The sequence below is a fragment of the Symsagittifera roscoffensis genome, chromosome 1 (assembly GCF_963678635.1).
Source record: "Symsagittifera roscoffensis chromosome 1, txSymRosc1.1, whole genome shotgun sequence".
Classification (NCBI taxonomy): domain Eukaryota; kingdom Metazoa; phylum Xenacoelomorpha; order Acoela; family Convolutidae; genus Symsagittifera; species Symsagittifera roscoffensis.
The window spans coordinates 86,054,016-86,076,825 of NC_087062.1; the positions used below are offsets into that span (position 1 = coordinate 86,054,016).

General features: G+C 44.4%; 1 protein-coding gene across 1 annotated transcript; it reads right to left on the minus strand.

The window, feature by feature from the left end:
- Positions 1-2,175: 2,175 nt before the first annotated feature.
- LOC134851503 (phosphatidylinositol-3-phosphatase SAC1-like) lies at positions 2,176-5,342 on the minus strand. Its single transcript, XM_063867626.1, has 4 exons — positions 4,694-5,342; positions 3,977-4,348; positions 3,238-3,840; positions 2,176-2,682 (listed from the first exon to the last, which is right to left on the minus strand). Exons 1-4 carry the CDS (start codon positions 5,200-5,202, stop codon positions 2,355-2,357), a joined length of 1,812 nt encoding a protein of 603 aa, XP_063723696.1. The 5' UTR covers positions 5,203-5,342; the 3' UTR covers positions 2,176-2,354.
- Positions 5,343-22,810: the final 17,468 nt, after the last annotated feature.

The window sequence follows — 22,810 nt, forward strand, 5'->3', positions numbered from 1 at the left end:
CATGATCCTAAAATTGCCTTAAACAGCTTTACATAGAGGCTGTGCACTTCGCAAATACAAGTGGCAAAACGCCAAAAAACAGCTTCAGATTTACATCGAAAACAATAGTTTTAAGAGCACTTTTATTTACAAGATTACTTGGAAAAAACGGCGTTATAGAATTTAACGTTTGCAAACTCGCTTGTTTACCAATTGGAATTAAATCTGACGAAAAGTCAACAAGAAATAGAAAGAGACATTCCACAATCATGAGGACAAAATCTGGCCAAACGTTTGTTGAGCCTCTCTTTTTTATTATTTTTTATATTAGCCCCCGGCCTGCTCAGTGCAGGACCAACCGTGGGGGAAGGAGATGTCATCCATTTTGCCGCAGCCGGTCCCACCTTGAGGAGGCGGATTACACTGGGACCCCTCCAACCGTGACCGAAGCGGGATTCGAACGCATGACCCATGTGCCTAACCCACTCGACTTGAGCCTCTCTTCTTATGTACAAATTTTTTGTATGCGTTTTAAAACTTGACTGTTCAAACTCTTGTCAGGATACTAATACGTTGTATCGCTTTTTACAGTGCATAGACAAAATATCAACACAGAGGCGAAGCTGAGCTTCATACGTTACAGTTCGAGGTAAAGCTGGAATTCACAAAAACAAGCAAAACAAAGGACAAGGGAGCTTTAAAAATGAAGGCAAAAAACAATAAACTAGGAAATAAAATAAGCTTCAAAAACTATACGAATAAACCGACTATATGATTACAGCCGCAACTAGAACCGATCTCCAGAATACATGTTAATTGCTTTCGCCAAATTATGAATAAGCCAAATTATGAATAAATTATGCATTCTAAAAAAATGAGTAGGAAAATTTCTGAAATGGAATGTTTGCTGTTTGAAATAAATAGTTTTTTCGGTTCATTCGATGAATCAAAAATGCATCAACTAGGTTAACTTATTACTTATCGAAAGTCAAAGCCCATGCTACTAAATACCGCAAATGTCCCCCAAAAGTGGCACCAATATTTGAGACTATGTATATCAATCATACTATGTATATCAATCATATCAATCTTTTTTACAATCATATACTTTTTTACTTCATACCCTTTGATAACAAAAAGTGATGCAGTTGATAAATTGTCAATGCTTGGAGAAAACCAGAAAAAAAAAGAATTTATGGCATAAAGACTGAATAGCTCATTTCCTCAGTTCTTTTCTATATTAACCGAAGGAGCTAATAATCGTTTTTTTTCTCGGCACTTAAAATAAAGATTTTATTTTTACTGCAGCTCTAATCTTAACTGAAAAATAAAGAGCTTTGAAGTGATAATTCATTTGATTAATGGGATTTCCAATAATGAATGCCAACTTTTCGTGAAAAACACCCTTTTTGAAACTTCCATTTCCAGCGGTCAAATCAACAACTTTATTAGATCGTGAACGAAATTAAAAACTTCAATAACTCAAAATCGTCGATCATTATGTGTCAGCGATAGCACACAACATTTAACAGTATTATGCAAACAAAAACTCGGAAAAGAAACAAACATAGCCAACAGACAGTTGGAAAAAATGGCAATGAACGGAAGTAATCATAGAAAAAAAATGCCTGGAACAGAAAAAACTGACTGGTTTTTTGAAAAGATCTCAGCTTTCGCTTCTCCGAGAAAAAATATATGGCCTTAAGCACTTTGAATTTCTAGAACAAGTTTTGAGCAGCACTTTTTTGATAAAAATAACCCAATTTGAGAAAACTTGATCAATAAGTAAAATTTATTTCGCCGGGAAAACTGAAAATTAAATTCCACTTTCGAAACTAGACGTCGATCGCGTTATATGTGACCTTTACACTTTTGCTGTTCTATAATATAGTTTGCCTTCCTTTTAACAAAGGAAATGAACTAAACTCAAAAAGAAACCAAAAGTCAAACCACGAAAAAGTACATTTGAGCCTGAACAAATTTGAAGACTTTTCCTGAAAAAAAAAATCATCGCGACGTATTTAAGAGTCTGAATTACATTCATCGACTCTTAAAAACACTGGATGAAATTTTGGGAGAAAATTCACAGATCCAATATTCATTGTTTTCGCAAGAAGATCAGAAAGTTTAATTAAAAAAATCGATCAATTCAGTCCGTCTACAGCTAAGAACATGAGGCTTGAATTTCTTAAAATACGTGGCCAGTAAATAAATTTGATTCATGGGAACTTCAATAAATTAGAAATAAAACTATTGTACACGTATTAAACAGTTACAGCAATTTTGGGTATTTAAGCCGACGCCAGAAATTAGTAAGTTTGCAGTAAATAGTATATCAATTTTCAAATACCATCCATTTGTCAAACGTCCAATAGTCAATCTGTCTTTGGTTTCAGCAGCTTTGGTTTGTCAACAAAGTCAGAGCCGTTGTTGAAAATGTATGCCAGATTCGCGACTGTGAATACCGTCCAGAACAAGACATACACGACGGGGAAGTCATCGCTCGGCATCAAAGACGACACGACTGTCATTGCGAAGCCAATTATGGCGAATACAGGGGGAACTATGGTCCTCAACCCTGGTTTGTTTGATTCAAAGGGCGACACGTAGGGGGTGATTTTGTAGTTCTGGGTCTTGTACACTCCGTGGAAGAGGTAGTGGGCATCTTGTCGGAACCCGTCAAGGAAGTTGTTTCGGAACCACCTGGAAAAAAAACAGCAACCATATTTCGTCAAATCAGAACCCATGTTATTTAGTAGAAAATATATGCTTTGCGAACAATGTGGTAGCCTTTATTTTCATATCTACTGAATTTCGACCTATTTAAAAAATCGTGAAACATTTTCTTAAAACAGAAGCATTGCTTTGCTTCGCAAACACTTGCAAGAACACGACAAAAAGCAGTTCTATAGTGCGAAAATAAAAATAATCCTCGGAGCAAAAATCCGTCTACCTCAGAGATTCGAACCTGCAGCCTAGAGATTAAATGTCTCACACACTAACCACTAAAACACGCAATCTTAATAGGATCCATTAACCACTCAGTCACAACTAAAGCAGAGAACAGATGCTATGCAATTTCCAAAGCTACAGTAAAATTTCCAAATAAGTGAGCATTTCTAATGAACACTTTTATTTGCGAGTTAGATTAGAAAAAAAGAAGGTTCGTAATAACATACTAAGCTGATCACAAGTGTAAAAACGGCACTTTGGTTAGGAAAATATAGCAGCACATTTAGTGCGTCCGCTAACCATTACCTTCTTGATGAATTGAGAAAGTCATTGAATGCTCCTTGTCTTGACCTCTTTCCAGTCCTGGTGAAATCCGTTTTCAACGCTCCAGTGCCCGCGTACTGTATCGAGATGCTATCTGCGTTTCCGATCCAAGCATCTTTGAAATTATCCATGAAGTTCTCGAAATCTATAATTTTCTCGCCTGTTCCCAAAATTCTCAAAGCCCTTAGTTGGTCTTGCAGAGTTTCTCTACAAAGCAGTGATTTAACTACATTTGTTCGATCAAGACAGTCGATGCAGTTAACTCTGAACACCCCTTGTTGTTCCATTACACCATCATATCGTCCTCCTCGGTTCGCTTGAAAATATCCACACGACTGTCGTTCTTGGTCCAACTTTGCAATGAGCTTTGACAAATGCTGCCATTGCATGTTCTTGCATTCGTGGTGGAAATCGAAGAATTCGTAGAACACGTCTCCGTGTTTTTTCAGAGCAGCTTCATTGGCCTGCAGGTATCGATTGAAGTTCTTCTCCAAAGCTCCTTCCGATCCTGTTCTGTTTATGAGGTTTACAACCGTCACGCGTCTGTGATAGTGCTCAAGCTCATCAGTCATATGCGTCGACAATCTACATCAAATAATACTCAATACTATTACCTGCTCGATTTAACTCATAATCTTTTCAAGTATCCTTAGCAGTGTGAAGTATTTTTATAAACCTTTAAATTTTGGATAATACAAATAAGACTTCGAGAGATACATACGTAACCATGTGGGCTCCGTTGTCTTCAGTTGACAAAGTCGCTTTTGGTTTCATGGCCATATTTGGATACTGATTCCACAGAAGAGGGATTGAACCTCTTGTGATGACATAACTGCATAGATGTGACGGTGTTTCCAGAATTTGCTCTGTCTCTACATAATTCGCCACATTTCCAGATGTATCACCTCCCCTAACATAGAGCCGGGCTCCAGTTCGCTTGTTGCTTCGTCTAGATATGATGATGTATTTGAAAGTTGTTCCATTAATGGTACACTGCGAAATGTGCACAAACCCGCACATGATGGGCATTATAAATTTACAAGCATCTGGGTTGGCCTCGAATGGATGAAGTAAGTTATGGTTCCACACAAACCTAAACAAAAGTCAGGTAAAAGCAATCATCTTAAAGCGTCATACGCTACTGCAGCATTGGCGTAAAAGCTAGCCCAACAATTGCAAGAATTAATGATTCGGATTTCAAACTCACGCAATGGTTTACTATTATACCAGTAACGTATTATTGAGCAAACCCCTTTTTAGCAAAACTTGAGCGTCATTTGGGCAAAAAATGAAAAAACGAGCTCTCAAGACGAGCCGCAAACAAAATATTGATAAAAACAGGCTATCAAAACAATTCAGATGAACAAATTTGAGAAAAACACTTTAAATTAGTGCGAAATTGGTTCATTGCAAATTTACACAAGCTATTATACTTCACCTTAGATCGGCTCGAGTGATCAATGGGGCATTGAGAAACTGCGGTCCAGTCCCTTGAAGTCTTTGCATAGTATGAGTAATATCATAACTTTCAGAGTAGTAGAGCTCCGGAATGGACATCATTGACTTTATCATATCCAGGAATTTATTGTTATCTGATATTTGAATTGGGGTGAGGTGTGACAAACTTTTGGAAAATGGAATTAAATCGGTTTTCGTTATTTGGTGAATTGGTTTATCACCGTCAACATAGCCCAACAGTACAGATTCTGTCGCAACTGCAAGATACGGCCCAGCAACTAAATCAATTATACCCAGCAGCGCCACAATGTCTGTCGGTACGCCATCGGCGGTTTCATACGGAGCTGATTCCTTTGCAACCGTTTCCAAGTTAACATTCTCTTTTTCAATCCGTAGACAATTCTTGCTTTTGTCCGAAACAATGAAAAATTCAGTTCTGGTTGAATATACCTTCAACCCTGTGTACACAAAAACTGTCAAATCACCCATCTCACTGAAAATAGCTTCTGCATTCTATCTCACCACAAGAAGGACGCAGCTAAAACAGCAATGACAATCGGATTGTTCTTCTTGGACGATGTTTTCGTATTAAACTTAAACAAAAGAGGTGAAGCTGAGCTTCGCACCAGTTGCGATACTGTGCGATTCGACCAGAATAATTTTCAATTTCATTTGAAAACGAGAGCACGATAAGTCGAAAATAGCAATTAAGAACGATATTTAAAAAAAGAACCGAAAAGGTCGAAATTGTTGAATTATTTATTTTTGAAATTTCGATTAAAAAGAAGACGTGACAATTGATTATTTTTGCGATTTTTTCGCGAGTCTGCCAAACTGGACCCCTTCTGGAACCCCCCACGGCGGCAGATGTGGGGAATTCTCGACCCTCTTCAAGATCTAGAGGACCAAGTTAACACCCCCCCCCCCTCCAAAGCCATCAGAATCGAGCATTTTACATGCAGCGCTTAGCAAATTTTAAAGCAAATATAACGCTGAGGTGAAAGATCTTAACTAGGTCTATCTGATGGGGGCGGGGGAGAGGATGTTAACTTGATTCGATCCAGAACTACCAGCAGGGTACTCTGCCGAGTACATGGAGTTTTCATAAGGGTGTCCAAGGAGTCCTACGGTCTTGAGACACCGAGCCTTCCCCGCGGACATAAAGAATGAAACCCAGCAACGCCCTCTCCGATCCGGAGACGTTGAAACCAAACCTACAAGTGTCCTCACTGCCTGAAGAACATCAATAAGGACTACTCCATCAGGTGCGGTGACTGCATGAGCTGGTTTCACAGACACTGAGTCCAACATATGAGCGTCACCAAAATTCGCAGCTGGGCCACCTGGAGATGGCACTGTGGCTGCACTCCAGTGCCTACCCCGCCGGCTCCGCAGACAAAGAACAAGACAAATGACCGAAATTATCAAAACGAGTGCATCCTCCAAATCAACGTGGATGGCTGGAGGGGGAAATAAACCGTCCTCAACAAGCTAGTGAGTAAAGTCAACCCTGAACTCGCAGTCCAACATGAGACAAAAAATCAAGAACAAGACCGAGGCCCCGAAAGTTAGCAAACGGCACCGCTATCACAGCCGAAAAGTTCGTCCACCGCACCGATGCTCAAGAACGCACCGTTCAAGGAGGCCTAGCAATCCTGATCAGGAACAACGTGACGATCAAAAAGGTCCTAGGTAATATCAACACCCCTTCTGGCGCTGCTCTTGAGAAGCTCGGGTCGCCTTGACCAAGGAAGATGTCGACCTCTGGAACATCTACCGGCCCGCGACCACAGAGACGCAGATCTCCACCTCGACATGTGGCCAACTGCAGACCAAGTTATCATCTGCAGTGATGCTAACTGCCACAGGTCGTGGGATAACATCCTCGCCTTGGACACTCTAGGCGACTGTGATGCGGACAACAGCTTCATTTTCTTGAACAACGGGCCCACGAGGAGGTCAAGCAGACGAGCGAGCTCATCTCTTGATGTGACGATGGTGAATGCCAGGAGAGCCTACGTCTACAGTTGGAAGACCCTTGACAGCTTCGGGTCAAACCACCTGCCCATCCTTCTGTCCACCACCAGCAAAAAACAGAAGACACAGCCCAGCAAGAAGCTGAACTTTCGAAAGGCGGACTGGCGTGCCTTCCGTACGATCTGCAAAGGTGTTCCCAGACAGCTGGCCAGAGCAGTCGCTGGAAAAGCACTGCAAGCTCTTCATCGAAGGCGGTCAAGTTGACTACTCTTTCCTCGTCAGTTAGAACCTCTAAACCCCGGTGGAATTCGAACTGCACCGAGGCCAAACGCAGGTTCAACGCAGCGCCCAAATCCCTCCAGAGCAACAGAGACCAAAAAACAGCTATCGACGAGTGCATCGCTGCCAGGAACAACCTCGAGCATACCATCAGGAACGAGAAAGCAGCCTCCTGGAGGAACTTCGTTACACGCACTCACCCTCCACTCCTGAAACGAAGGTCTGGAACAACATCAGGAGCATGGATGGCCGCAAGAAACAGCCCTCCCTTGACTTCTTCAGTCGAGAATGTGTGACATTCGACCAGAATGGCCAAAATGCAGTCTCTGCAGAATTCAGGATTTTAGCAGTGAACCTTCCGAATTGGCGATTTAGAACGGATAAGGACGTTATTTGAACGATTGGCCAAACGGTGAAGGCTAGAAGATTCTGGAATTCTAAATTTTAAATTTTCGAAGTGATGACGTAACATTTCTGAGAAATGTTAAAACGGCCATTTTGGCTAAAATAGCAGAAAGAAACAGAACAACTTTTATCTGCGATTGCGAACAGTACGAAAATCGAGATTAGAGAACGACAACAAAATACAGAATAGCAGAGAGCGTTCCGAGTTGCAACTATTGTGCTGCTACAATAGTTGCAAGGCCCTTGCCAACAACGGTGAAGGGTGAGAACCAGCCTTCCGGATTAGCAAGAAATCAAGAGTAAGGAGCTTGATTCGGCGGATTCAAGAATCCGGAAGGGTCTCGGGACGGAAACTTTTATTAATTCACATAAACTTTTAGCATCCTGTCATGTCCTGACTTGAATTTAACTGATATTTTGATTAGTTTTGACAAGGATGAGGTGCTAGGAGTTGGGGGAAAGGGTTGATCCATCTTCGATGGAGATGATGATTTTTATCTACTGAACAAAAACAATAGTAATATAATAAGTAGTAGCCCTGTTTTTAGGAGTGACCTCGTGGTCTGGGGATACTGAGACCCAGCCATGAGCTCACTAATTTTGCATGTAATTCAGTTAATTTGAGCGTTCTGGTCGAAGCCGGAGAACAGTAACGTTTTTGTCAGCCTGATGTAAGAAAGACCACCGAAAAGTACTGGCTTGGTAGAGACGGTGAAAAACATGCAAAGCTCTGTTTAGTCGCTAGCCAGTCGTCTTAAGACTTAGTTTTGTTATCCGTCGATATGTATCTTCCGGGCGAATGTTACATGTATGTTTTTATGGCGCTCCTGGGTGTTATTCTTTCATAACATCATGACCGGCGGAACCGTTAACGAGCACTCCGCGCCGAGCGGATGCTCACATTAACGCCCTTAATAGGCCTAAACAGCCGGGGCGGAAGGGTAGTTCGGAACGCGGAAGCCTTCCGGATTACCGTGAATAGTTTTTTAACCTAGTTAAGACCGAAAATTCACGAACCAGGAAGGGTGGGGGGAATCATGAACCCCTCATCCCCTGAGTGGTTTGTGACTAAAAACACTTAAAGATATAAGCAAAACCAAACAAAAAGTAGTATAGTACCCAAGAAAAACAAAAAACATAAAAAATAACCGAAAAAACCAAAAACAGTAAAAAAGTTTAAAAAAATCAGTAGAAATCATCCCCCCAGACAAGATGTGATTCAACCCCCCCGTTTGTTGTTGGTAGATATATTGTTGTTACAGGCATTTATATCAGTCAGGATCGTTACGATCAATTTTGTAGCCCGTTTGTGAGGCTTGTACTGTAGGGTTATTTGAGCATTTAAGCACGTTAATGATAAATTGCGCTCAATCCGGAAGGGTCAGCTGATTTGCGCTCAATTCGGAAGGGTCTTGGGTGAAGACCGACCCGGCAAGCAGTTCAAGGAGCAACAAGAAGGGGCTCAACGACAACAACAATCGACTGTTGGGTATCGTTAACAAGTTTTGTATCCCTTTTGGTACAAAAAGTAAGATAGTAATCTGTGGGGGGCTCGACAGTGCTGCACTGTAGTGACCCTTCACCGAACTGCGAATATCCGAGTTAAGCACCTTAATTTGGATAATAAACAAACCCGGAGGGGTATAGTATTACTAATATTATTACTTATATAGCCTATATTAATAGTCTTATATCGTTTTTCAGTGAAAAAAAAACGAAAACAGACCGGTTTTTAGGGTCAAAATAGCGATATTTTGATCCCCCCACAAGTCGCGATTTTTGAGATATCGATATTTTTTGAAACGGAAAAAAGCGCTAAGTTAGTGTGTTACATCGTAACTGCACTACTGTAATAAGTAGAACCGGTTAACTTTAGTTCGGAAGTGGTTGGAACTAGTTTGGTACCAAAAACCAAATTTTCCCAATTTTTGATAGTAAGAAACACTAAAAATTTAGAAAATTTTTTGAAATTTTTGAGGTAGGACAGTAAAAATAGTTGTTCGGACAACGTCAGCTAGTGAATCTACAAGTCTTAAAATCCGCTACCCGAAAGCCTTCCGGGTTGCAGAGAAATCGAACATAACGTGTTTGATTTGGTGGATTCATCAATCCGGAGGGGTCCAGGTAGCATAGTTTTTCGCAAATTTTTTCTACAATAGCGTTGGTGTGGATTGGTGTGGATTGAAACATAATACGTTTTTGGGAAAGGTGACTGCCCTGAGGATTTTAGTAGGTCTAGCTCGGGCAGTCCGAAGGCAGATAGGTAACACAATACTCGGTGGGTGCAATAGACGCCCACTTGAGAAAATTACTGCCTTCAAAGTTTTGTCTGTTTGGTGCAGCACCAAGCAGGGAAAGCTTTTTCTTTAAAAGACAGGTTCGACTATTGTACTGCGACCAACTAAGAGTACAAGACACATACGTTTTTTTATATATACATTCATATTGTGTCAATATATAATTCTTGTTTTTGATTTTAAATCAACCTAAACTGTGCTTGATTGGGTAGTGACTAAACTATCTTTTAAATTGACTGATAACATCATATTGTGCTAGTTTCCAGATCTTTGGACCGATAATCGGCTAGTGTGAATAAATTTTATACAAACTGTACTCTGACAACATACAGGGATTCGTGGTCACTATTTAATAGAATCTGGTGAAATTTATTGTGTTGTGTCATTATTATTGTTAATAAAACTATAAGGTCTCTAGCAATTGAGTCAAGAGTAGGCATAGGAAAGTGACAAATAAAGAATGAGTTTAGACAAGTCAAGGATACCAAAACGAGGTAATAGCTCTAGGAAATTCATACCTGAAAAGCAAAGGAAAACGATGACCGATCCTTTTGTGGATTGGATCAAGCGAACCCGGTCCGATAAAGAGGGGACGGTTTCAGGCAGAATGGTTGAAACGAGAAGTCAAAAGACCTCAGAAGAGCGAAGAGAACTGTTAGAAGTGGAGGTCAATACGGACCACACCATGAATGACAACCAGGAAGTAAATGAACTGGAAGGGAGAGGCAGAAGGCTGGCGAGTGAATCTACCCCGGTAGAACAAGGCCATGATTTTGCCACTTCCACCGGGACATTGGATCGAGAGGAGATGTCGGAACTGTCCGACATCTCAACTGAAGTAACGGCGACTAGAAGATCTCCGACAAACAACACTATGATGGCAGGCGGAACGGGGAAACAAACAACGTCATCATCATTCTCAGAAAGAATGAAGAACACCTTCGGAAACATCTTTCCATTCAGCATGGGAGGAGGAGCAGGAAATGACGGTGAATCCCAGGAGGAAGAGGATGAAGAGGAGCAAGGGGACTTTGGATCTCAGGTCAGCCTCAACAGTTCGATCCAGGAGAACGAGGCATACGTCGGAGGAGAGACTGGAACCATGGACAAATTTGGTGTAGTGACAACGATAAGCAAAGAGGCAAACACACCAGGCCAGTCAAAAGACTTCGCGATTAGGACAAGTTCAGAGCCACAAACTGGAGAGAGTAGAACCAGAGGGCTTGGCAACGCGTTAGCGGATCCTGAAATAAATAATGATAAAACGTCAAGACAGAGAGTCAAGGCCCGGATCTCTACCAGCACGAAGCTACCTGGGACCGACAGAGTTACACCACCACTAGTGACGCCACTCATGGATAACGGGGCAGCACTAGAGGAAGCCTTAAACAACATAGTGGGCAGTTTAGGAGAACAAAATGAACAGATGTCGATAAGGATGAGTGAACTGGAAAGAGCAGTTCACATTGAAAGGGAAAGTCTGCGGGAAGAAATAAACCGCAACAGACAAGAAGTTGGCAGAAGCGAAAAACGCTTGAAAGAAAGAACGGACGAACATATGACGAGGAACTTGTCACGAATGACAAGAGAGGCGGAACAGAGGGAGTTACGCTTAAGAGCCGACATGGAGAAGTTAAGAATTCAGCAAGAGCAGTCTCTTGGGTCTCTTGACACAAAGATAGATGCGATGATGGAGAGGCGAACTCAGGCTATCATGGATAGGTTGGACGGGCTACTAAGCAGCAAGAGTGGACCAAAAGAAGGAGAGCCGAACTCGGGAGGTCCCAGCAGGGAACCGAGGGTGAACTTCAATGAACATCAAAGGAGGAAGACAAATGGATCCACTGGAGGCAGGGGCAGTTCATCAGGCTATGCCACAAGGGGTAATACAGCATGGGGCCCGAACAGTAGAGCAAGTTCAACGGGGAACAGACAAACCTCGAACGAACGACCAACGCAAAGCACACATGCGACTGGGAGAAGCGATTCTGGCAACATGGGGCATACAAGCCCGAAGAGGAGTCACATGGGCCAAGCGGGAAACGCTCATGGTGATTCGGATTGCAGGGATGCACCGCACACAGAGCCTTCGACAAGGTGTGAGGACACTCAAGCGGGACTCTCAAGGGATGCTACGGCAATGGCCACAGCATTTGAACCCCTGAACAGGTCTTTGGAGACATTCCTGACGCGGTTATCTAGAACCAATGAACGCAGTGAAAAGTCCAGAAGAGTCTTTAAGAAACCAAGATGCTACAAAGACGAATCTGATGGCTGTATTGATACCTGGATAGAGGTAATGAAGCTGCATTTCGAGGAAGAAGACTTGTCTGAGAGACAGGAATGCAGCGCGCTCACCAGCAACTTAGAAGGGACAGCCCTGAACTGTGTCATGGCCAAGAAACAGTATCAACGTGACACTGCTGAGAAAATCTTCGAAATCTTATTAAACCGTTTCGGATCAGGGGTGCAGGGGCACCAGGCGATGATGCGCTTCGAGAAACGGAGGCAACGAGAAGATGAAACAATAGACAAGTTTCTCGATGATTTGGAAATGCTGAGAAGACGCAGCCAACCGGATGAGTCAAACCGAAGGATGAACCTGGCCGTAGCCTCAAAATTCATCGATGGTGTGAAAAATGATGAACTTCGTACGATGCTAGCAACGCATTACACACCACTATCAACTAATGCGCCAACACCGGAGGAGTTGAGGCTCAAATCAAAAGAGTATCTTTTGTTGAAACCTCCTTCGAGATCTGGATATTACAAGAACAATTATGGCAATTTTAACAACGGACCAGCTAACCATGGGAACAATTGGTACAAACCGAGGGATGATATGGACAAGAGACGTTCTTGTGCTAATTGCAGTTCAACAGAACATCATGTGTCAGCATGCCCAGCTTACAAACAAGGCATGAAAGCAATAGGCTTTAGCCTCGAGGACGAAGATGCGTCAGAGTTGGACCATGAGGATTTCATGAGAGGAGTAATTGCGAAATTCGGCCCGAGGTGTTTCTTTTGCAACTTGGAAGGTCATTTTAAATCAGATTGTCCGCAATTCTGGGATGCAGTGGCAGACATCAAGCATCCAAGGCATGAAGAAGCTTTGTCAGGAGTGAAAGCAAGCAAGGCTCGACTCTTGAGCGAAGCAGAGGCACGCAGGAAGGACAAACCTCAAGAGCTGACGGCAAAGAAAATGCAAGCGGTAACAGAAGAAGCACGTGAACCGGAACCAGCAACTGCGGCCGATGACTTCAAGATCGATTATAAGGCAGCCGCAAAGGATGCTCTAAATAGAGTACAGCAGGAATTGGTGACGAAAGAGATCGAACAAAAAGTGAAACTTGAACTGGAAAATGAAAAGCTTCAGGAGCAACTGAATACCTTCGAGGCAATGGAGTTCGAGGAGACGAAAACACCAAGCAGTTTAGATATGAAACTTAAAGTGATCTCCGGTAAGAGGTTCGGCATGGCGCCGCAGGGAAAGAAGATACAGTCGATAATCTCAGTGGCTGGACACCAGGTAATAAGAAATTTGAGTGAACCATCAGAGTTCACTTTAATGCATTTGGACACATATGCAGATTATCTGAGACAGGTGGAGCCACGCACTGAGTCGAGAGCTGTGCGAGCACTACTAAAGACGGGTGGCCCTCGCATGAAGAAACTTCATGGACGCTACTTGGAGGTCTATGGGCCGTATCAAATAATGCTGAACGTGGATGGAATCAGCATCTACACCAGGACTTACATAACAACAGATGATGACCAAATGGGGCAGATCTATTTGGGTGAAGAGGAACTCAAAGTCCGCAGGATAGGCCATGACGCCATGATAGAACAAGACGCGGTACATATTGGATATGAAGCAGATGTGACAGCACACCTGCTTGACACCAACGGAATAAAAATCGGAGTCACAGGGCTTCTGGACACAGGCGCGGTGGTGAGTGTGATGCCGATAAAAACCTGGGAGAGAATGGGCTTCACGCGGGAAGATTTGATTCCTACGAATCTCCGACTAGCCGCTGCAAATCGAGGAGCTATCTACGTAGCCGGAAGAACACCGGTGACGGTCCTTCACATGGGAGGACGGAACCTTTGGATGAGCTTCTTGGTGGTAGAGAATCTGGACGACGCCGACCAATTCATCTTGGGCAGAGATTTTGTCAGGAACTTTGACGTGATGATTGACTTGAACAACGGTCTAATACGGATTAGAAACCCGGAACGAAAGTATGTTAAGAGACCAGTTAATAGGATAATAACAGATGAAAATAAGGTACCATATTTTTTGGATAGAAAAGTAAAGTTACAACCAGGACAAGCTGTAGTAGCAATTTTTAGAATGAGAAATTTAAATTCGTTAAGTGATAGCAAACAGGTTTGCTTAGTACCGAATCCAAATAGTCAGAGTTCGGTGATTTTAGGCCGGAGCTTCTCGATAACGCGAAACGGACTGTGTGTCAGTGTGTTGTTGAACACACTGGACACCACGGTTTCAATCCAGCGTGGAAAGAAGCTTGGTTACGCATTGCCGATGAGGACCGACTATGAAGAGACACAAAACTTGAAGAAATATAGTGTGAAAGACTGTCCTTATCATGCAAATAAAGATAAAATCTTAAAGAGAATTAATGAATTAAAATCTATTCATAAATTGTTTTCAATGAAATCCGAAACGGACGACGGCTTATCAAGCTGCTCGAATTTTCCGGAACGCCCCTCGTCATATGAACTAGATTCTGACAAACCGGTTTTGCCAGAAATAGAACATTTAAAAGGAAAAATAGGTGAGGGAGATTTTGAAAAATTGCGGGACCTCCTAGATCGGAACGCCGAAGTATTTTCAAAACATAAGGCGGACATCGGTTGCTGTAATTTCGTCGAACACGAAATCGAACTAGAAGAGGGCGCCGTTCCCCATAGGGAAGGCGCAAGGCGAATGACGCCACATAAATCGGAAGCGTGCCGAGCGGAAATAGAAATGTTGCTTGAATACGACATGATAGAACCCTCGAAATCACCATGGGCTTGCGGAGTAGTAATGGCGAAAAAGAAAGGGGGGCAGCTTAGATTTTGTTGCGACTTTCGTTACTTGAACGCGGTAACGATTAAAGATGCGTACCCGATACCGCGAATAGACGAGAGCCTATCCAAACTTGGTGATGCAAAGTTCTTCACCACATTGGACTTGGGTTCTGCCTTCTGGCAGGTTCCTCTGCGAAAGAAGGACAGGGAGAAAACCGGATTCGCGTGCGAATTGGGGTTGTACCAGTGGAAGAGGATGCCCTTCGGCTTGTGCAATGCAACAGCAACCTTTCAAAGGCTGATGGCTCAGGCTTTGACAGGAGTGACCGAAAAGTACGGGAATCTCTTGATGTGCTACGTGGATGACGTAGTCATAGCGACACCAACCCTGGAGGATCACATTGATCGACTCGATGAGGTCTTCGGATGTATGAAAAGAGCAGGCTTGAAATGCAAACCATCGAAATGTGAAATCCTTAGGGATTCGATCAAGTACCTGGGAAGAATGGTGGACCGGCATGGTGTGAGGCCAGATCCAGAAGCAGTAGAGGCTGTGCTGACATGGAAAGCTCCTAGAACGGACACACAGCTCATGAGCTTCCTAGGGTTTGCCAATTACTACCGAGAATTCATAAAAGGATACGCGGACAAGGTGTACCCGATGCAGAAGCTGATGCGCAACAAAGGGAAAAAGTTCGAATGGAACGATGAGGCACAAGTTGCTTTCGGGAACATAAAGCGGGAACTGTGCGAAGCGCCAGTGCTGGGCATGCCTACAGAAAAGGGCATGTATGTTCTTGACACAGACGCATCGGTGGTGACCATCTCAGGAATATTGCATCAAGAGCAAGAATGGAACGGAAGAACAGTCCTCCGTCCCATTGCATACGGCAGCAAAGTCTTGAGTGACACAGAGATGAAATATGGCGCACCGAAAGCAGAAATGTTTGCAGTAGTCACCTTCGTGGAAAAGTACCGTGCATACTTGGGGAGCGCTCCCTTCAAGTTACGCGTGGACAACAGAGCGTTATCCTGGTTGAAGACCTACTCGATGGATCAGAGTTATATTGGTAGATGGATAGTAAGATTGGATGGCTACCATATGATAATCGAACATAGGATGCGTGATAAACACCAGAATGCTGACAGCCTCAGTAAGAAAACTGAATTCTATGAAAGATTGGAGCAGAAGCAGGCCAATCAGGCGGAAGTAAAGGAGGGATTCTCGTTTCTGGACAAAGAAACTTATGAAGCGCTTCCCTTAACGAGATGGTTGGATAAGTCTGGACATCCAATTCCAGGGCATCCTGAGTTACATGTAGAGAAAGCAGCCGAGATAAAGATCCTATCCAAGGAGGATCCGGTTCCCTTGGATTTGTTGCTGCGCTCGAACCTGGTCCAGCAAGAACTCTCTCGCATGAATATAAACAGCCTCTCATTATTGGATAAAACGGTGCAAGTCACACCACAAGTAATGCGGATGCTGGGTGGATTGTTAGAAAGAGAAGTGACCAGAGATGACCCCGAGTGGACAGCAGCAGTGGCATCGCTGACAGTGAGTGAGAAGGTGAAGATCATGCCGTCCAGACGACAACACGAAGAGAATGAGAGGGATTGTAGGACAATAGTTCAGCAAATAGTATCCTCAATACCCCAAGAGATTTTAACCAGTACTTCTTACGGACAGAAAGGACAGGAGAGCGGCAAGCAAAAGAAAACTGTCACCTTTGTAGACCGGGATAAAGAGGGTGAAGTTGTGGAACAAAATCTGCTGCAAGACTATTTGTCCGGGGAGAAGGATAAGGAGAAAAACCAGCGATCACAAGATCAACACCCGGGACAAGTGAATTTGTCCGGGGAGTCCGAGATAGACGAGGAAATTCCTGATGAAAAACAGGACCTAGAGAACAAAGTTTTGTCCGGGGAGTTCAGATGGATGCGAAGGAAATACGGACATGATCTGGAGGAGCGTGCAGTCTCCAGCACAACACCTTCGACGGAGGATAATGATTCCCGAAACTCAGGAATGGATACCTATTCCGACAGGAATTCCACCTCGGGATCAGAACTGTCAGAACTAGCGATACACACGCTACTAGTGGAAACTCGGGCGAGAGACCTGGACAGAGAGGTGTACCAGGATCCGGACAGCGATCGCTACCTTATACCGAGCGAAAGTGTCTTTGACAACGCAGCGGATGACTTAGAAACAATAGCGGTATCGAAACGTTCGATAAGCCTGTTGCTGCAGAAAGAGGTAGTCAGGACTGATCTTCAGCCGTTTCAGCAAGAAACACAACCGTTGGCGAAGATTTGGTGCGTTAAGATGGAAGAAGACACGCATCAGCCCAACGAGCTGAACAGTCAGATGAGAGTCATGAAGACGTACTTGAAGGCGAGATACAGACTCTCGGACCTTCTAAGGGCGCAGAGAAATGATCGCATGACAAGCAACCTAAAAAGGTGGATAGAAAACGGTGCACCTGACAAAGGTGACCTGGAAGAAGACAGCTATAGGATCCTGAGACAATACTTCATGCAGAAGGAGGGGAGATTATATCTGAACAAGGACGGGATCGTGGCTTGCAGGAGAAGAGAAGAAGACAAGGTCTTATACAAATATAACGCGATAGTGTTGCCGCAACTCTATCAGACAGAACTATTATTCAGGTCGCATGATCAGATGGGCCATCAAGGGATCGACAAAGTGTATCAGAGGATCCTGAAGCGCTTTGAGTGGCCTGGGATGAAAAAGGCATGCGAGAAATGGGTGACAGCATGTCTGTCATGCCAACAGGTCAAGGATCCTAGGAAGTTGCGATTTCCTTTACAATCAATTGAGTCGTCTGAATTCAACGAGGTGGTGCAGATAGATCACCAGAAGATATGCATGACAGACAGCGGTTACAACCAAGTCTTGGTCATGATAGATCACTTCACGAAGTATGCAGAGGCCGTGCCCTGCATAACTGCCTCGGCGGAAGAGACATGCGACCACCTGATCAATACGTGGATAGCAAGACATGGTTGTCCAATGACGTTTCAATCGGACAATGGAACGGCTTTCGTAGGCGAGCTTACGAAAGAGCTTATGAGACGGTCACAAGTCGCTCAGGCTCACTCCACGACATACCACCCTCAGACGAATGGCTTAGTGGAAAGACAGAATAGGACGTTAGTGTCGATGCTGAGAGTATATTGTTCCAGGTACATGACCGATTGGGACAGATACCTTCCGCAGGTGATGGGAGCTTATAATAGCACGCAACACTCCACCACTGGAGTCAGTCCACACATGATGCTAACTGGACACGAAAAGTCTTTACCCTTGACATTCTTCTACCCAGAATATGAGGGGAGGAAAACATCTCCACAGGTCTACGTGAGGGATGTGATCAGACGCCAACAGGAGTTGAACGACTTGTGTAGACGAAACACTCAGCAGGCACAGGCAAGGCAGAGGAAAAGATTCGACAAGAAAGCAGCTGGTGCAAAGGCTTACTCGGTGGGAGACTACGTATGGGTATTTCAGAACGTTATACCACCGAAAGGAACAAAGAAGCTTCTAAAAAAGTGGAGGGGACCCTTCATGATTACAGAGGTGCACCAAGAGGGACGTTTTTATAGACTGAGTACTGGCCGAGCCGCCCACTACGAGAACATCAAGCCACACAATCCATCGACAGAAGACTGGTGTATACCTGCAGACATGGAAGAAGGGGATTATCTAATGATGGATCCTGCTTGTGAGGTCAATGAAAAAGGCACCAGGGAGAAGAACGATGGAAACGAAGTCGTAGAGGAAGGCACGGATACACCATTGGACCTGGATCCCAACGAACAGATCGAAGCAGACGATGAAACCTTGCCCTACGCAGAGGAAGATTGGCAGGATTCCGAACAGACAGAGATTCCCAAGAACATGGAACCAGATCTTCCGTTCACGATGCAGAATCGTCAGAAAGACGGGATGAGACCAGGAAAGAAATACAATCCTTACGGTGACGACTTCGTAGTGGATAGGATAGATCTAAAGAAAATAGTGGAGGAAGTAGTGGGTTTAGAGGAAATAACAGTGTCACAGGACATTGACATAGTCGATGATCACAACGATGAGTGGGTTGACGACTGGTCGAAACCCGAGGTGGAGTTCGACGATGAGCAACAGCAGTCAAATGAACAAGACCTGACGAACCTGCGTGTCTTAGAGTGGCTGAACGACATGACATCAGACCCTGAAAAGACCAGCGTTACGATTCAAGACGTAGATCGCGAAAGCGCGAAATACATTAAGACCGAACGAGATGATCCTTCCTGGGCTGCCCAGGAAGGACAACTTCTCATTCCAGCTTCTAATCTTGACTTAATACCCGGTATGCGATCGACGGGGACGCCGATGGATATTTTTGTCCGGGGAGTGGGGGTAGGACTTACCCACACTGAAAACTTGATAATAAAAAAATTGAGAATAGCAAGAGAAACAGGAAACTTAGAAGCAGAAACAGGTGAAGAACCTAAGAAACCTGACATAGGCAGGGTAGTTGAGTCATATTTTAATTTACCAAATGAATATTCAAGTAACATAGTACTAACAGATAGTGATTTCATACTCACAAACAGAACATGTGCGATAGCAATCACCGCAGACATGAGTTTTAGGACGGCGCTAGCGGCAGATTTTAAGAGGGAATACAAAAACGTGGAATTCCTTTGGAAGCAAAGACCAGGGATAGGGGGCGTAGCAGCCTTACCCCCGGCGGTGTCGCAGATACCGGGAAAGTACTTATGCTTCTTGGTAACGAGGGCGACAGAGAAGCAGCACGTGGACCCAGAAAACCTAGTCTTGTCTTTGACGAGGCTGAGGGACTTCCTTGTGGAAATGGACGTGAAGGAGCTTTCGCTTCCAGTGTACGATCCAAATAGAGGAAGACTGCATCCTCGTGAATTGTACGCGCTTGTACACGTGATATTCTCTGATACGAACATACAAGTATATCTACATAAGAAATATTACTTAAGTATAGGCGAGAGATGTGCGAGAGGGTGTTAGGCCAAAGACTAAGTTGTGTGTAATATGTGAGAGGTGCGTTATGTTATGTTATGTGTTAGGTTATTAAGATCATGGGTAAGTAGGGGTAAGTGACCATGAACAACTAAATGACGATCTTGGGAATAGATCCAAAGTTTGGACTGTCCAATCTTAGGTCGAATTCCAAAATTTTAGAAACCAATTGATTTTAATAAATTTTAGGATAAATATCTTTTTATCTGAACTGTCTTTAAGCAAATTTTAACGATGTATGTTAAGGTGAAATTGACAGGTGTGACATTCGTGATTTCTTTTCTAGATCCTGATTGATCATTTAATTGCTCACTTGAGTCAAAACTTGAAATCGAAATCAAATTAAATTTGGAAAAGAACAGTATGGATAATTTCAACCTGGACGAATTGATGGACCTGGCAGAGGCATATGTAGGACCGATGGTAGATGCGATCTATCGTCGGCTGATCGAACGAGACTTCGCTCTGGAGGACCCAGAGGTGGTCATGTTGCTGACCGCCCTGATTAACATCTTGGGGCACGACAACCGTGGGGACCGCCCCACGGAAGTCCTGTTGATGGCAGCATATGGAGAAAGAGGAGTACTAGACCGCCCGAACATGAGAGTGATGAGGTGGAGAAACGGGGCTCTCTCAGGGAGTGACTTGGCGAATGAGCCTGGGTTGGGAAGTTCTAGGACTTACCAACCAGGTGAGATGCCAATGCCCTCCAAGCCCAAACCTGGGCTGACGAGAATGCATCGGGAGATGAACAGCGAGGCGACCTCGTCTGGTTCACCACTGAGAGCAGCTGTGCCACCAAAAGGGGCGAAAGTAACACAGAAGGTTCAGACGAACCAAACCATACAAGATCTGGACGAGATGAACGATCAGTTGAGAAGTACGAAGAAGGAGTTAGACGATATGACAAAGACCATGCTGGCGATGGAGGAAGACCGGGACATGTGGAGAAAGTTGTTTGAAGACTGCAACAAAAAGCAGGGTCAAGAGATCGAACGCTTAAGGCAGGAATACAAAGAGCGATCGGAGCAGGTGGCGTTGACGACGTCCATTGAGAAAGTGATACCTGCAAGGGATATTCCTCGTGGGCAGTCCCCGATGGAGCTCTTGACACCTCGAGAAATGAGTCAAACAACGGAGACACGGCTTCCAGCAGAGACGAACCGAGTAACAATCCCGGATCCTAGTGACACCTTGGGTGATCCCGTCGTAGAACAGACAGTGAGAAAACTGATAGAGACCGCTGGACGATTGGTCGCTAACAAGAATGCACCAGGTTCCGGGGTGACTGCACCCTATGGAACGATTGACGATACGGGCAGAGTACAACTCTCCCAGACAATAATCAGACAAGGGATAAGTGACGTGACGCCACTCAGGGGGAGTTCGAAGATCACAGAGAGAAAAGTAAGGAAGATGCCAGCGAAGAAAGTGTCTCGTGTAATGGACGTGCAGAAGAATAATCAATTAAAGTATAATTTCACGGGAGTTCCGGAGACAGATCCGAGAGCCTGCTTCAATCGAGCTACCTGGAGCCCGGCTGTGAACCTGCAGCAACCACCACTCGGGACATCTCACCTGATATTGGGAGACAGCTTAGTCAGAGTGCTGTCGAATTTGAGGACCTCATGGGTCACCACGGTGATGGCCTTTGGAGGCGCGACGATTGCCCAATTATATCGCATGGTGGAGCTGATGAATCCAGGGAAGATACCCAATGTGATGATCTTAGTTGGGACGAATGACATCTCCAGAGGATCAGATGAGCAGGAAGCACTGTGGGAAGCAATGATGGTGTGTTTGTTTACTACTCTCTGGCAGAAGTTCAGTTGCGCGGTACTGACCGTTTGCACTGTGCCAATGAACACAAGATGCCTGACAGTATCAGGAAGAAGGCACAACGAGGGAGTCATGAGATGGAACAACATCTTGAGAAACCTAGCAAATAGAAACGCCGGAAGAATGATCCTCATGGACATTGAACATGAATTGAGAGCCATGGATCAAGCCAGACTGACCACAGATGGCATCCACTTCGACAGTGTCGAAGGACAAGCTTGGTTGAATCGAGTCTTCCAAGAACGGTTGGATGAGCTGGAAGCAGAACTCTTTGACACAGGAGTGCTGAAGGAAGAGGGAACGGTGAGTGATACGGTGATCACCACCTTTGTGCCTCCTAACCTGGAAACACGCTTGGGTACGGTCCCAGCCGCCATAAATTACCGGCAACAAAGCTCCAGTGAACCAGGTCGAAGAACAGATGTACAGGATCGGTTGGGAGAGGCACCGATGAGGAGAACAATTCATCCTAGGAGAAGGATAGGACCTGTCAACCAACCGATCGAAGAAGTAGCCGGCACATCTAGATCGGACACTAGATCGGAGACGACGAGTACCAGTCGAGAGGAAAGACCGAGCAGAGGCTCATTGATGTGGTCGCGATCCATACCGTCTCCTTGGCATATATACAAAGAAGAACTAATGAAGCTGGACCTACAGAGAGTGAGCTTCATCGAAGATGCAAGGAGGATGCTGAATGGAGCGACGCTATCCGTCAGCAGATTGTACTCGATAACCGGCGTAGACTGGTTGATAGCCGCTAGCATAAATTTCAGCTCCACGACGGCCTTGAGATTTGCCGACTTGGAGGGACTGCCCTCCAACAACACAATAGGACCTGTGAATGCAAGACCGTTGCAAGATGTGAGATTGAACCATGATGAGAGGAATCGTGAAGAAAGGCCAGGAAGATTCCTGACGGCGAGAGCGCCGATTGGACAACACGTGAAGATATTTAGGCAATTGACGACACCACCTGGTCATGTGAAGGAGAGAGTGTACCCAAAACTAGTGAACCAAGATGGTGATGCCCAGAGATATGGCGGATTGACAGCGATAAAGAAAGATGAGACCATCTTCGCCGCCTACGACAAAGCAGAGATGAGAAAGGCCAAAATCATGGTAGTAGCGAATTCAGAGTTCGTGTACACCTCTAAGTCTTTGTTTTGGCCGGACGTCATAATGCTGGCCGCAGTTGACC